At 29.4% G+C, this 17,718-nt stretch overlaps 1 protein-coding gene across 1 annotated transcript; it reads right to left on the bottom strand.

Annotated features, from left to right (window-relative positions):
* Positions 1–9,738: 9,738 nt before the first annotated feature.
* On the bottom strand, positions 9,739–10,612 carry LOC131078701 (transcription factor bHLH101-like). Its single transcript, XM_058016472.2, has 3 exons — positions 10,493–10,612; positions 9,950–10,321; positions 9,739–9,855 (listed from the first exon to the last, which is right to left on the bottom strand). Exons 1-3 carry the CDS (start codon positions 10,610–10,612, stop codon positions 9,739–9,741), a joined length of 609 nt encoding a protein of 202 aa, XP_057872455.2.
* Between the last annotated feature and the right edge of the window lie 7,106 nt (positions 10,613–17,718).

The following is a 17,718-nucleotide window of genomic DNA, read 5'->3' as shown; positions in this document are numbered from 1 at the left end:
CATTTTTCGAAGCACAAAAATCTGTACGAGTGTACCTGCAAATGCATCAGAAAATTTTCATCATTAATTTTTTTAACCCTCTTTATGCCCTACAAGAGGGTTTTTTTTCTTTTGATCGTAACTTGGTCATACAGAGACGCTTTTTCAAAAACCTTATATCATCAAAAAGCTCTATTCGAGCTCTATCTAGATCTGGAGGTTTGAATTTCTGATTTTTCTTTTTTGATGGTGTTTTTTTTCTGTCAAAGCTAGAAGTTCCTTTTTGCACTCCGGGAGACATCACTTGAGCATCCGAACTCCATTTTTTGAAAACTTTATATTGTTGGAAAACTTGTTCTGTGTACTTTCCAGTCATATGAGTGTTGTTCCAGATTCTCTGCTCCAGGTATATTTTATTCAGTTTTTTTTTCAGCACTCTAGTGAATATCTTGGATGTTTCATGTCCTGGGATCTCTTTCTTTGAGTAGGATGTCTCGTCTTTGGTTGTTTTTCCTTATTTCCAGGCTTCTGTCTCTTCTGATCATTATAGCATTTTATTTATGCAAACACACTGAGATAAAGTGCCACCATGCATTGTATACTTGGGATCTTGCACATCTTGTGTCTTATTGTACATGCACTACATTATAAAGTGCCATGGGGGGGTTGATGTTTTCCTCTTGTTTGCCATCTACCTTTGTCAAGTGAGTGTTCCTTCCACGACACTATGTACTTTCTCTACACCTTCGATGTTCATAGTTCTTCGTCATGTAGTTCTTATTGGTCATTCTTTTCAATGTACCTATCCCTCTCCCTTTTCAGCATTATGGGGAGGTTTGTCCTGTTGTTCTAATGCTTCCTTGGTTTGATTGATCAGCTCTTCAGTCTTTGGTGTTTCATGCCATTTGTATCTTCGAGTTCAGTTGCTTGCCTTTGTTTGCCATCTGATTCGAGTAGTGTCATTTGAGGGCACTCATGCAGATTACAGTCTTCTCTACTTGGTCATGTTCTATTTCAATGGAGGTTCTTCAGATCAACAGTTAATCTTTGACAGTGTTTGCAGCTATTTCATGTTTCAGTGGTGTTCTTCATTCTCTTCTTTTTTGTTCCTATCTTCTAGAACACTCTTGTGTGGAGGCTTGTTAGTCCTTCACTTGAGCTTTCATCTCTTCTTGGAGAAGAGTTTTGTTCCCACGAGGTTTTCTCCTTTTTCTCCACTTTACAGAGATTTTATTGTACTTGGGTACCTCATCAGGCCTAGTTGTCGAGACCCATTGTCCTTAGTTGTTTTTTAGCTACTCCCTAAGTTCATCTTAAGGGGGGTGTTAGAGTTATCTTTTATTAGCTAATAATTATTTATTTAATTATTAGTCTATTATACTCTATGCTTAAGCTAAACTTAAGAATCTTATAATTCTTTAGGGTTTTTCTCCTTTAAGGTTTCGAGTATCCTTTTATAAGGATTATCTCTTTGTATTTTCATAAAAACTGTAATTATTGAATTGCATTATGGTTGCACAATCAATATGACTCCTCTTTTCTGGATCTCTGAATTCTGGCCTCCATAGTTTTTTTGTTTCTCTTTTTTTGTGACAGGTTTGCATGCAGTGATCTTTGGGAGCTATAGAGTTGATTTTTCCTCAATTCCAATAGTAACTTTTTAGGAAAAAAACTAATCATCTTAACTATTTCCTCAATAATAGGCTAGATATTGCATATATTAGGAAATAGAGTTACTTTTTAATTTATAAAATCATTTTATTTTACTTTATGATAGAATTATTGTAATCTATATTTCAAAAGGGTTTTAGCTTATTATTAATAATGATATCTTTGAATCAATTATACATAAGGATTTTTTAAAAATCAGTGTAAAACTTATAATATTAATGTACACATTTATAAGCAAGAATAACAAAATAAAATAAAATTGTATTGAATGTTATTGGTTGAAATATTTGAATTCTAATGGGAGCCTACACATAGATTTAAAATATATTAATTTCTTTCTCTATCTCAAACATATGTAACAATTATCTATAACAATAATTGTCAATTTTATTTTTAATCTTCTTATTTCTTATAGTATTCACTAGACGTAATAAGTGTAAACATTTATTAATAGTTAATAGTTAACTTTTGAAAGCAGTGATATATTATTTTATATTTGTAAAGCATGACAAGTGTCAAATCAATTATTATTATTTTTCTAATATTTAAAATAGATACAAAGTGTTACATTAGATGTTGTCAACGTCCTTCCTTAATAAAGATTTTTTAAGTTTGTACTAATAATTATTATTTATAATTTTACGTTTATAGAGCATGACAAGTGTATTAAAAACTTATTATAAATTTTCTAATTAATTTAAAATTTGATGTCAAATGTCATTAACACCTTATATTACTTATGCATGCCATCATTATTATACTAATATAAAAATATATTTATTTAAATTACAAGTAATTATCTAATATTTTATTTGATTATTATTATTATGGATAATGTAGACAGTTTGACATTCAAAATTCAACAGTTGAATTTAATAATTAAAATCTTTTAACTTAATCAAATTATAAACACATAGCATAATTAAATATTAATATTCAAACATATTCGATAGACACTAATTACTATATGATATTTATTTATTTGAAACTTAAACATATAAATAAATAATTAAATAAAACATATAATTTTTCTAGGATAAATTATTGTGCATGAATCGACAAATTATTATTTCCAAAAATGGTATTATTGACACTTGAAATCATTAACAAACTGTAAAAAATTATAATAGGTAATAGATATTATATACTATCTATTGTAATTTATAATAATGATATACATTATTTTAGAAGGTTTATTATAAAAATAATAATTTATTTATAATATTTTTGAATGGTAAGATTAGGATATAATTGTTTCTAATTTTATATTATTTTTATATGAATTTTTAGTATGTTTTTTCTTATATAAATTTAGAAACTTTATCATTTTATTTTTAAAATATTTTTTATAAGATTGTCTTACATATCAATTTAGAAACTTCTCATAATTAAAATGATAAGATATAATCATTTCTAATTTTTAAAATATTGTAATAAAAAAATTCAAAATAATTTTTATTTTAATTAAAATATATATTTTTGGATGTGAATTTAGAAACTTACTAAGTTAAAGATTTTTTAGTGTATTCTAATTTATCGTTATTTTTTAAATTTTTACATTCTTTTTATTATATAAGATATTACATGGATTTTTTTAAAAAATTAACAGCAATTGAATTTTTCTGTACTTCAATCTGTGAAGCTTAAAAGTATTTATTTTGTAAGTTCATAAAATTATGTTTATTTCTCAATATAAATGGATTTTTTATTTTCAAGAAATGACAAATTGAATTTTATTGTAGCTTCAATGTGTGAAGTTTTAAAATATTTATTTTACTGTAGCTTCAATTTGTGAAGCTTAAAAGTATTTATTTTATGGTAGCTTCAATTTCAATCTGTGAAACTTAAAAGTATTTATTTTACTATAGCTTCAATTTGTAAAGCTTAAAGTACTCCAATCTTGAAGCTTGAAGTATTTATTTTACTAGAGCTTTGATCTATTAAGGTTAGGGTATTTATTTTGTAAGTACCTTTTTAATGCATGTGAGCAGTTTTCTTTAATAATCATATTTCTTTGAATTATTTTGGTGCAACACAAAATTCTTCCTTTTTGGTACCCTTCTCTATCTTGCATCTACAATTTTTGTAAGTCTCTTTCTCTACAACCTATTTTTCTTTTTTATGCACAACCTCTACTCTTTTATATCTTCCTTCTTGTTTTGATTAAATTGATAAAAATGTTTAAATAGTAATAAAAATTATATTAAATTATTCACAAATTAAAAAGAATTGACACTTAATATTTTTCTTAAAACGTAAAATGAAAGACATTACAATGACTAAACTTTCATAAAAAAATCATATGACAAGCAGGGGTGACCATCAAATTCCATGCGTGGATAAGATCATATTAGGTTGGATATTATGTGGGAGTTTGAAGATTTATTTGAATGAGTAGGGGTCTCATTAGATAAATAAAATCTTACATAAATGATTATTTTTTAATTTTTAATAGGAGATATAAGTAATAGGTCTTAGATTTTGAATTTTTTTTACTAGTTAATTATTTAAAAATTTTAAATGTTCGTCAATTAACTTTTTATTATTTTATATTTATTTAATGAGTTGAGTTGAATATGAAAACTAATAAAATTTATGAGACCACCAACTTTCATAAATTTTGGAGCTTAACATTTTAAACTTAAACTACACAACAAAATTCATAAGATTACTCCCTTTTAAATATTCATAAAAAATCTTAGCAATGCCAACATCTACTATTTTTTTAAGAAGCCCTAGTCAATGGGACCCTTAATTCAATAATATCTCAACGAATGATCTAACTTTAACTTATTTGAATTCAATAACTTGAGAGGGAAATAATACTCGTGGGCAATCCAATAGTTGCTCATGCTCTCATACTGCATTCAAGGCCTCCTTCACTTCAATGTAGTCTATTTTGAAGTGGACCACTAACTGATAAGACATCAAATTAATTTCACTTACTCAAGGTACTTTCTGACACTAACTCAAAGCAATAAGTCATGTTAATCTTACTACTCAATCTATGTGACAATTGTTCTTTTGTTAAATTTTCTTTTTCAAATTGATCCATTATCATAATGTCAAAGTGTTTTATCTGAAATGTCCAAATTAAACCATCTCATATCTACAATGGTGACAAAAAAATAATAATGTGGTGTGATATAAGAAGGCTTGATAAGTTATGTGTAGAAATAAGAAGAAAAAAGTTAAAGAAGAAAACAGCCCCTTCAAAAATGACAAGAAATACATCAATACTTCTCTCTTTTTATGAAAATTATATATTAAAATTAAGCTTATGAGGTCATGTCTTAAAATTAGATCCATGGAGTTAGAATGAAAAAACAAGGATTTGATTCTAAAATGGAAAAAAATAAATTAAGTCAATCTATAGTCCATCAATAAAAACAAATGTCAATTACAAAAGTAATATTAAAAAACCTAATATAATTAAAAACCAAAGGGTAAGGAGCCCATTTCCATAGAAATCTAACCTATCACCTATAAAATAACTCTGTGTTCATTTAATTTCTAAAATTAAAATGATTACATGATAATAGAAAAATAAAGAATCATTGTTTTCTACTTACAAACATTTTTGAAAAATGAAATAAGCTAATATGGATATTTTAAATACATTCATTTAAAAGGACATGGTTAATATTATGGGACTATTGGAGCTCATTCTAATCAATCTCATGTCTAGTTAGAGCTTTCCTCTCTTAAACAAAGTAATGATGGAGCCATAACGAGACCCTAGGTTTCGTTCCTCACCACTTCTAGTAGTAGAAATGAAGAGGCTCACAACAAAAGGCTAGGATGGTACAATAGAATTGAAGATATTTACTATAATTTTGAATGCTAAGTAGGTTGACTAGAAATTTTCTCTTAAAGGCTATGGAAAATTTGAGGAATATTGAAAATCTCAACTAGAATCTCTACTCCTCATTTTTTCACTTCCCAACTAGTAGCTCAATACATATGATATTTTATGAATAAATTGGACTAGAGTTTGGAAAAGCAAATAATGGTTGGTCATCTTTTGTTTTCTCTAGCCTATACAAGCAAGTAGATTTTTTTTTAACTCCCTCTCTTGTAAGGGATTTTGTATCACTTTATCAACTCGCTGAAATGCAACATAAAATGTACCTTTTATTTTTTAATTTAATACAATAGAAGTGGTTTTCAAGATCATACCTACCAAAAAAAATTATGTATATAGACATGCATAGACACATTAATAAGTTAGTAGAAAATAGAGCTATTTTATGTAGATATTGTTGAAGTTTCAAAGCTTTGATACCATGTTAAATTTTGCAACACAAAAGATTGCAACACGGGACTGCAAGATCAAATGGAAAACAAGAACACCTTCCACAAGAGAGAGTTGCACAATTGAATGCTATATTACTCAAAAGAAAAGAATACAGAATTACGAGATGAGTTATAATTTGCACAGTAAGGTGCTTATAAAAAAAACATAGAGTTAAATTTGGGAGAACTAAAGTACAAGCATAAGAAGTTAAATAAAGCTCATATCTATTTAAACTAGATGCATAAAAGCTAAACTAGGCGCACAACTAAAATAAACACTCCTAAGTGAACTTAAGCAAAACAGTAAAAAAGCATAACTAGTTGTAAAATAGAGTTATTTCATGTATATATAAAATCATTAAATTGTTTTAGTTTATGTAGAATTATAGTAATCTATATTTGTAAGGCACTTTAACTTGTTGTTAATAAGTTAAACATAAAAAAAAATTAAAATCAATTCAAACTTATAATGTCAATATACACATTTCTAAGTGAGAATGACATAAAAAATATTATTCTCAATATTACTAATTGCAATATTTTAATTATTATGTGAGCCCATGCTTAGAAAATGTCATTTTTTTTTTTTTCTAACTCGAAACATAAGTGAAAATTATCTATAACAACGATTAACATTTTTATATCTCTTTCTTTATTTAATACTTACTAGAAATGATGATTGTCTAAATATTTATTATTTGTTAACTTTTAAATACTAATACATATAATTTAATAGTTGTAGAACATGATAGATGTCAAATCATTTTTTACTATTTTATTATTATTTAAATAGATCTCACTATTTACTTATTACAGCATACTATTGGTAAATAGATCTACTTATAATAGGACCCTTAGATAACATCCCTAAACTACATTCTATTTTCTAAAGCTGACCTTCCAGAGTTTTCTTTTTTCAGTACTCTATTTTCCAGCCAACATCTTCCAACTACAATTTTTACAAATTATGGGGACTCTACTACCATGTTACTCGATTAAAAAATACGGTGGAATATAATAGTTAGATATAACATGAACAATTCTTGAATTTATTTTTAGATATAGAGGTTGAATGGTCACAATATTTAATTGAGGTTGAATGGTCACAATATTTAATTGTTGAAAGATGCTTTGGTTATTTTAATGGAATGGCAAGCAATTATATTATGTTAAAATAAAAGATTGAAAATAATCTCACAAAAGGAGACAAGCACAAGAGATAAGCCACAAAAGTCTTGAAGGAAAAATCACTGTCATTATGTTACAAAGCTTTCATATGCTTAGCTTGATTTGCATTAAAATTTAATCAAGACAAGATTATTATTCATCTAGAATAAATATGCACGACACTTAATTTGTATTGTGTAATATTTTGTGTCATTGAGACTATTTGTGGATCCACATTATTATATTGAATTGACATGCATTTAACTTTCTCAATTATTATATGGTTTATTATTCATCCACAAAAAGTATGCGAGTTCTAATTGTTCCATTTTTGACTTCATATAATCGACTTTAATGGAGGGGAAGTTTACGCTAATTGTGATGGATGTGATAACTTAGAGGGTTGTGATTTAACTCTTGTGATATTGGATTTGTCTTCAAGTATTTTTCATGATTAAATTGACTAAAACTCTAATTGCCATTATCTTGTGACCAATTTCTATAAAAAAAATTATTATCTTTCATGTCATTGAGGATTTGGTTGCGGTAAAAACTGTCTATTTCTAACAACTTAGGTTTAGAATGATCACAACACTATTGGTGTGTCCATTGAACCCATGAATCCAACTACTAGTAATTAATATATTTGATACTTTTGAATATCTTTAAATATGATCATTAACATTAGTACATTAAAATATCTTTTAAATTACTTCCTTTTTATAGAATTATTAAAAATATATTAAATTATCTAAAATTGATTACTATAAAGAAAACCTTGTCACACAAATCTGTTTGTGATAAGGAGGCTTACTTGTAGGATCATGTCTTAATATGTAGACTTACAAAAATTGGGCCAAATTTAAGTGACCTTCACTCCTAGATTTTTGAAAATTGGAAAGAATACATGGAGAAAGAAATTTGCATTTACTCCTATTCCAAAGGTTTGTTCATTCTTGAATTTGACTCTTTTGAAGATAAGGCTTTAGTGTTGGAGACTAGGCCTTAGGTTTTCCATGAAGATTGTTATGTATGAAACTCTAGTTTCTCTCTTTTGATCCATGTGCAAAGACCTTCTCTTCTACTTATCTTTGGGTGTGGCTTCCTTATCTCCCCTTGTAGTTCTGGGAACTAGGCTATTTGTGAGCCATAGGTAATGGCTTAGGAAAGTATCATTTCACCTCAAAAGAATCTTTCAATTATCAAAGCTCTAATTGTGCACATTTTTGTATGAAATGTATCTATCTAGAGGCCTATCTGCATAAATATTGCTAGAGGTGGGTAATTGCTACTAGAAGCAACCTATTGACTATGAAAAAATTGCTTTCTAAGTGTAGGAAATGTTTTTCACTGGATCATTCTACTAACTAATGTCAGAAGTTCTAAGTCTATGACTAGGGTATTCATTCTCCAATGGCAAACCTACTTTATGGATTGGGTTAGAGCCTCAACATTATATTATTCTTTCCCAACTCACAGGAATCAAATATTTTCTCCCCAAGCTCCTCAAGACGAAAAAATCAAAGGTAACTCAACCTCCTTCTCTTGGTACACATGTTGTGTTTGTCAAGGATAGGCAAGCAAACAATTTTGGTACCGATCTTTCTATGGACTCCCCAACCTTGTGGGAGAAATCACGTACAAAGTCTATTAATACCAAGATCTCTCTAGAGTCATAGGTCACTTTGGCAAATACAAGTTCTAATGAGTTGCAAGGATTAAATTGTTCGAGTTTGGTTGAGTGTAAAGACATGAATAATTTTGTCTCCTCTCCTCAGATTGATGAAGAGTGGACAGAAGTAGAGGAATAAATCTTCCTTTTCTAAGTCTAAGCATCAAATCATAGTAAGATCATCAAGGAAATGGGAAAAACTAGAAGTACAATGTAATTTTGCTGCAACGTTTTTTTTGTACTGAAAAAATTTGGAAATTTTGTTGCAACCTTGAGTTGAAATTTTAGTAAATTAGCATTGTACCCCATATTAAGATGGGTTGGTAAGGATCATGGTGAAGTAATCTAAGGAAAATTCACCATAGGGATTAGTGATGAACCTCATTTTGAATATTTGAAGGGTTGTAAAATCTTTTCATATTAATATGTATAAGAGCGGACCCATGTCTTCACTTTACTTAATTGGTTCTATTTTATTGTTTTTGTGACTAGTTTTATTCTAGTACTGAATTTCGATGGTTTGTGTTTCTCATTTGTAAATATTAGAACCCTTCCCCGATTATATTAATCAAAAATATTAATACATTGAAATATCTTTGACATTTCTACTTTCTTATCGAATCACTTAAATTATATTAAATTATTATAAAAAACTAATGACTATTAAAAAAAAACAATATACAAATATTTATGATTGTGCCAACCAAAAATATAGAGAAAATAATAAAAAACAATAGAGTAAGTCAAATTTATAAATATGGAAGCTTGAATTGCATAACTCTGATAAATTGGATGCTCTCACTCCTCTTGAGACCCCTTTCTTCTGTCGTGTTTGTAAAGGTTCAGACCTTCGCCTACTTTATCTAATCAGAACACAACTGTATAAATATGGATTCTGTAATAATATCACGATGAAAATTTGTGTATATCAAACTATGTGACTAGTCTAAAATTTAGATGGTAATATGGGCTTTGCATTGCTGTAAAACACGGCCTTGCAGGGATTTGTGGCATACAACCAAGATCTTGGACCGAACAGCACCCAACTGCAAACTTGAACTTTTCATCACCTGAAAAGACGAGAGATGTAATCCAACTTTTAAGATATTGTTTTGAATAATGAACATGCAAGAGAATCAGAATACATCATTGATCCATGTATACCTTAAGATGAATGGTGTGCAAGACTATGCCATCGGAGACGAACATAGAAGCGTTCAACACATTCAAATTATCTTTCATGAGCAACACCAATAAATCAGAAAACACAAATGGCGGAGATTCTACTGTAATCACCACCTCTTCTGCCCTCGCCATTGCACTCATATTTACTCTCACATCAAATAAAACTCCATAGTTTTGCTCCAAATGCTGTTCAAAATTTGCCTCATTCCGCAGCCCATCATTTGATCTTTGGGAAATTTGTCTGATGGATAAAAGTTCATCTCTTTTCCGGACAAGAATCTCAACTCGCTTCTGCAACCAGGGAATATATTCCAGAACTCCACATACAACAGCAGGAATGCTCAAATTCTTCTGCCAAAAACACAAATTTTGAAACCAAATTCAAAACACAAATCAAGATAAACCAACTTAGATTTGAAAGCTGTTCAATAACCAAAACTTACCTTTTTGTAAGGATCTCAGAGTAGCATAAAGCGCGTTCAATATCTTCCTCCTCTGTCGTTCATTGGCGTTGTGACAGACCTCCTTAAAATCTGTGCTCTCCTCATTTGAACACACGAACAATTCATCTAATTCAACAACTTCCTGTTGGATGATTTCAGAGTAATTGGGAAAGCAGAGAATTTCACGCAGAGCACACATTGTTCTACCACAACGAAGATTTCAATCTCTATGCCGTCTTTTCAATCAGACATCTTCCCATTTATTTGTAGACTCAAAATATTATATCCAATCTTTGAAGACCAAAAAAAGAGAGAGGATATACCTGGCCACAACCCTGTTCAGACTGTAGAGTTGAATTTTTTTGAGTTAAATAATTGGCCATGAAAATGGATGGAGCAGATAAAGAAGTGAGGTTTGAGCGCGTGGTGAAGTCGAATGAGCAGGGGCTTTTGTGTGTAGAGCACAAGCAGAGCTGACATGGCTCCAACTACCCGCCTTAACGAAAAGCAAGAAGTAATTTTAATCCTACCAGAGTACCACTCAATCTATGAGGCGGCTAATTTTCTTTCATTAAATTTTCTTTCTACGACTCTTTCTTCTTATGCAACCTCTGATGTCGATTTGAATGTTTTTCTGTCAGTCTTAAATCTCACACATTAAGCAACATTTTAAGTTTAGAGAATGTTAGTCAATTTCGAGTGTTTAACACTTCTAAGTCAAAAATGGAGAGAAAATAATATTGTGGTGTGATTTTACAAGGCTTGATGAGTATAAGTGGAAAGAAGGAAGGAGAAGAAGCAAACAGCCACTTCCTCGAAGGATGAGATCACGATCTATTTTGAATGAGCAGGGTTTTTATTTAAAATTAGGGAAAAAAATATTTAGGATGGATTAGAATAGATAAAGTTGTTTCTGGATTAAATTGTGTATATTTTTTTAATCAATGTTTTGGATCACACTTCATGATCTATCATCAAGATAATGAGAAGAAAAATAAATTAAAAAATTGTAGTCTTTACTTAGTTGAATTGAATATGAAAACTAATATAATATTAGTGAGACCACCAACTTTCATAAATTTTGAAACTTAATTTTTTAAGCTTAAACTACATACCAAAATTTATAAGACCACCCACTTCAAAATTTTCCTAACAAATCTTAGCAACACCCGTGCTAATTTTTTTTGAAATCCCTCGTCCATAAGACCTTAATAATGAATTTAATAATATCACAATGAATTATCTAACTTTAAATTATTTGAATTCAATAATTTGAGAGAAAAAGAACACTCATGGGTGGTCCAATAGTATATTGCATGCATCGCCTCCTCCACTTCAATGCAATATGTTTTGAAGTGGATTGTGAGATATGAGTTTACTAGAGTTGTCATGGGGCCAATTTAACTTCACTTATGCATGGTAAATGCCACACTAACACAGAGGAATAAGTCATGTTAATCTTACCATTCAATCTATATGACAACTTGGGAGCTCATTCTAATCAATCTCTTCTATAGTTAAAGCTTTTCTCTCCTAAACAATGCTATGTTGAGTAATGTTGGAGCAATAACGAGACCCTAGGTTTCGTTCCTCACCACACGGAAAGGTGAAGATGGCATGGTGGAATTAAAGGTAGTTACTATAATTTTGATTACTAAGGAGGTTAACTAGAAATTTTCTCTTAAAGGCAATGTAAAATTTGAGGAAGATTGAAAATCTCGAGAGGAAGTTCTTTGCTCATTTTTCCACTTCCCAACTACTAGAATACACACTATTTTTTTTAATGTATATGATAGATTTAAAGAGTTTTGAAAAGAAAACAATGATTCCTCACTTTTCTTTTCTTTTTGCCTTTTCTAGGGCATACACACACGCGCGTGCACACACATACATACATAATTACTTTATTTTAGTTTATGTTAGAATTAATCTATATTTGCAAGGGATTTTATTTTGTGTCAAATCATTTATCATTTTTTTATTATTTAAAATAGATATAAATTTTAGCATCTTTCATCGAGAGGTATTCTACAATGGCATCAAGGGGAAATGGTGTGAGTGTGTTAATGTTAACTTTTATCTTTTAACTTAAATTTGACAACCATTCACATGCCAAAATATATATGTTTTAGATAGATATATAAATATAAAATAAATAAATAAATAAGATATTATAAAAAAAAAACTACCATTTCATAATTAAAATATTCTTTATAAAAAATATATTTAATAATATTATTTTTATGCTTGTTTGAACAATGATAAGAAGTTTAAAATTTAAATATAAAAAAGTAGATGTTAATTATGGGGAAAAAAAATTGTATAAGGAAAAAATAAACAACATAGATACAATATAATTCAAATATTTTTATATGTGTTAAATATAATTTAAAGTTTAATAAAATAATTTCAGGGTAAATAAAATAGTTCCAATTGATATCTCTCCACATATCTTTAGATAGATTTATTTAAGATATCTATACTAGTTAATTAAATATTTTATAAGCAATATATCAAAATATAATATAATATAATACAATACAATATAACATATCAAAACATAATATAATACTTATAAATGCCAAGGTTAACCACATAGGACACCACCTTGCCAAATGAAGAACAACTAAAGAACTACATGCATTCCCTTAATCAAGAACAACTGAAGAACTAAATACATCGGTTGTGAAGATAAAAAAGGACTAATGTCAAAGAGATATTGACTTAACATCATTTTAACTATTTTACCTAATTCATTTATTACATTTTTAGATAAATGTTAATTATATAGTCATTAATGTACTTACATTCATTTATTTATATAAATTAGATAATATTATAAAAAATAATGCACTATTCTATTAAAATGATTAACAAATTCAAATATACAACCTAATTAATTATCTTGTCTCCTATTTTAATTACTTTTCAATTGAACTTTATATTAAAATAACATTTTATTTTGTTAAAACACATCAGATTGTTGTCCAAGGCAATATCAAAATGGAACTCCATAAAGATACAAATTTTCAAACATGAAAGGTACATATATTCAATCAAAAGAGCTTGGATTGTATTTAATAGAGCTTAGGATGCATTCCATAGAGCTAGAATACATGTACACCATTCCATACAATATTTCTAGTTATATTGTTGTTGCATGTAGCTTATATCAAGATGATTATTGTATATAATATTTTATTATAATATTATTTTATACAATTATTAATATTTTAGATTTCAATAGTGAACTAAATATTAGAGTTAAGTAATTATTGATGTCAAAGTCAATAATGGATAGTATCAATTGCCCTTCAATACTAATACTAGTAAAAATACCAATTTGAACTCCATGTTTGATAATTTGAGATATATAATTAGATTGTGATAATATTATAAAGAGACCCAATTCCATAATTAAATATATTTAACAAATTAAATTATGATCAAATCCTATATAAATTGTAGGCAAGGGTAGATGGAGCTAAGAAAATAATCTATCAATCTTCCACTTTCCATGTTGAAGATCACAAACCAAAACCCACTTTAACATTTAGCTCATTACTCCCACATGTAGACTTTTAAGCACAAGTTAAGGTTCTTGGTGTTGCTAATCCTTAAGACCTTGTTGTTTAACTCCTCCTCCCCTCTTTGTCGACAGACCTTAAATCTCTTCATGGATATTCAACTTCTATTTATGAGATTTCCCTTGATTCTAACAAATTCCATGCACCTTCTTTCATCTTACAAATGTTGAATAATTTCATACTCATGCTCTTACTAAGAATTTATTATAATAATTTGAACTCACTATGGATATTCCCAATTGAGATCTATGTTTGGTTTAAATATATTTTATTTGTTAAACTTTTCTATAGTCTTTATTTTTTTGCCTATTTTTTATTTGATCTTACACGTAAGTGCATTGAAAGAAACATCATGAATTGAGGCCTCTCTATTACAAAATTTTAATATTCTTTCTTTTTCTTATGCTTCCATAAATATGAACATTTAAATTTATGATATTTCCTTGTGATTCCATTAAAGATACATAAACTAAATTGAGTTAAGAGTCACAATAATTTTAATAAAAATACAAAACTTTACAAATAAATTAACATCCAAGAGATAGAATGCAATTTTATTTTCCATAAGCTAATAGAATTAGGTTTTTTATCACTTGTTTTAAAGGGAAGCTTCTAAGATGAGCATTTATAACTATCATACCTCAAAGTAGAGCAACTATTTTTTAAATGATATAAGATTGTGAATTTTTTAATGATTTCTTAAGATAATATAAAAAGAACATATTAAGAAGTTATTATTTAAAAATTATCTAAAGTTATGATAAAGTATTACAATATTTTAAGAAGTCAAGGACACTTGGATGATTATTAAAAAAAATTATCACTACTAATTCATATTGCATATGATATGGGAAATGTTTTATTTATCACATCAATTAAATTTGTTAAGTAAAATAGAGCAAGAAAATATTTTTTTTTAAGAAGGGGTAAACACTTTTGGTCTAGAGCTATGAACTGGTGAGGTCAAAAATGGGGGACCACATCCCCATTTAAACATTCAATAATACCATCCTAGTGAGTTTTAAACCTTGATGGCAATAATAACAACACCACAACTTAATCGTCACACCATTCCAACCCTAGTAAAATAAAGCAAGAAATTATAGGTAAATTTATAAATTTATATTGAGTTTTTTGGTGGGTTTTATTTTGACTCTCTTGATGAAGCATGATACTTGTATAGATGATATTCCACATTAAAAATTGGTGGGGTTATCAAGTATATTCTTATGTAAAGAATGTAGAGGAAACTCATTGCACATGTTCATGTTTCCTTCAAAAGCCTACCCAAGTTTACATTATAGAATATACTTGAAAGAAATATGTTATCTTAAATTTATTATATATAAGTTCACTTAATTTATACCAAATGATAAAAATATACTATTATAATCATATCTTAATTTATTTATTTTTTAGTATTACTTGAACAAAATCCCAAAGACCTACACTCTTTAACATAAGTGTTTCCATTAAAGGCGTTACCTAGATCAAGGTAAAGAAAGTTCATAATACTTGTTATTCAATTTACTAGGTTTAGTGTCATCAAAATAGAAAACTATATACATCCAACTCATTTCTTCATAATGAATCGACTCCATTCCAAGCTCTAAAAAGATCTTGGCATTTTTTTCTCAACAAGTTTCATTATGCCCTTTTTATATTTTTTGGAATGAGGATCTAATGTATTTACTATCCTTCACTTTCATTACTCAAATCTGTTTATGGAACAACATAGAGTCATATATAGATGGCCTTCATGAGAATATATGTACTAGTTTTTACAATTTGAAGTTTGTCAGAGGTAACTCACCAATTATATTTTCTAGACATAAAGAACTCTACAAAGTTATCACATCTCTCCTCTCAAAGCCAAAATATATTCTAACTCATGGTATTTGTATAATCTCTTCTCTCAATAAGGTATTATGAAATGAAACCAAATTTGAAGGAATGCATAGGTTTTATATGGTCAATAATGTATAGCATTTTTGTTTGAATGTCTAAGATCATTTATTTGATAACTCAATGATGAACAATAAGTACCAAACCGGTACTGAGAGGGGGGTTGAATCAGTACAGTCACAAAAACTTTTCTCGAACCAGTTTGACTGCAAACACTGCAAACGTCTGACAGACAGTAACACTGGTCTGAAATAGAGTGCAACCGATCAAGCTAAGAATAACTGTGACAAGCATTAACCGGTTGATTACTTAGCTTTCCACTCAACTTAATACTACACTTACATTTCACCCTTATGCATGAATAGGTAATCTATCATTAGAAATATAATAACAACTAGCTCAACATGATTTACCTTCAGACACAAATCACTTAAATCATCACATGAAAAATACTACACATGACACACAAATTTTTCACGTGGAAACCCAACTGGGAAAAACCACGGTGGGGATGAATACCCACAAGCTGCTTTTGATCTCTTTAGAAGTCTGCTCTATTAGGAGCCTAGTCCAGTTAAAGACTGTTACAACAAGTTCTGCTAGGAACCGATCCTGTTAGGGATCACTCGGTTAAGGGATGGCTAAATACCCGGTTAAGGGTTTAACCCTGTTAGAGGTTACCTTGTTAGAGGATTTCAAGAACTCAATTAGTTTGAGTCACCCTGTTAAAGGATTTACAGTAAGCTAATTAAAGCTACCCGGTTAAGGGATTTTCCAATTGTTGAAGTGGTTAAAGATCAACAGGTATTATAATGATCTGATAATAGCACTCAATGCCTAATGCAAATCCGCTTAAGTTCCTTCCTTTGGCACACACACAATGCAAGAATTAATCCTCTTATCTCATCTGGTCTGGCAAGAATCACATATCTCTTCACTTAGATACACACACACCATTTTCCAACAACCTCAGCATGAAACACAACATCGACCTTATAGGAAACAGATAGGTTGGTAGCATAAACCCTAAACCCTAAGCATTTAGGTTAAGAAATTCAGGCAGTTCAATCCTGGCCATTGAACACTTTGCATTTGAATACAAAAGTCTTGAACATATCTCAAGACATTCTCCATCGTTCATTCTTCACCGCTTTCATGGCGGCTTGTAACTCATCGCGTTCTCCACCGTTTACAGAGACTTCGCATATTCCCGAGGTAGATAGGATCAATCTCCTTCATGCAAGATCCTTCACGCGCTCAAGCTAGCGTGGCAACACAATCAGATCTTCGTTATAATGCTAACTCATCACACAATGTCATCAGTTGAGTCACACAAGCTTGGAACATTTCAACCGGAAACCCTTAAGCTAAGACTACCAACCGATAGTCATATCATGTTAAGTCTTCATAGAGAACATTCCATATGTTGGTTCACATTTCAACATACTGGTTCTCTTGGACAAACATACCACTTCACCTATTGCTCAATATACTAGTTTATACCACTATACCGGTTCACTTCGCCAACTGCTTCGCTTCAATATACCTGTTCACTGCTTTGCACATATACTGGTTCACCACATTGTACCAGTTCACATTTCAGCATATTGTCGGTTCACTCTCCAACATATTGACATCAATGCCAACATATAATCATCATGTCAACATACTCATCACAAATGCCAACAATCTCCCCCTTTGGCATTGATGGCAATATACAAAGATCTCTCTTTCTGCATCACATCTTCTCCCCATTGTTGCGGATATCTTCTCCGCTTCACATCTTCTCCCCCTTTGACAACAATGCCAAAGT

This window comes from Cryptomeria japonica, chromosome 2 (genome assembly GCF_030272615.1).
Source record: "Cryptomeria japonica chromosome 2, Sugi_1.0, whole genome shotgun sequence".
Taxonomy (NCBI): domain Eukaryota; kingdom Viridiplantae; phylum Streptophyta; class Pinopsida; order Cupressales; family Cupressaceae; genus Cryptomeria; species Cryptomeria japonica.
Note: the sequence above shows the minus strand (reverse complement) of the source record. Positions and strands in the feature narration are given on the sequence as shown.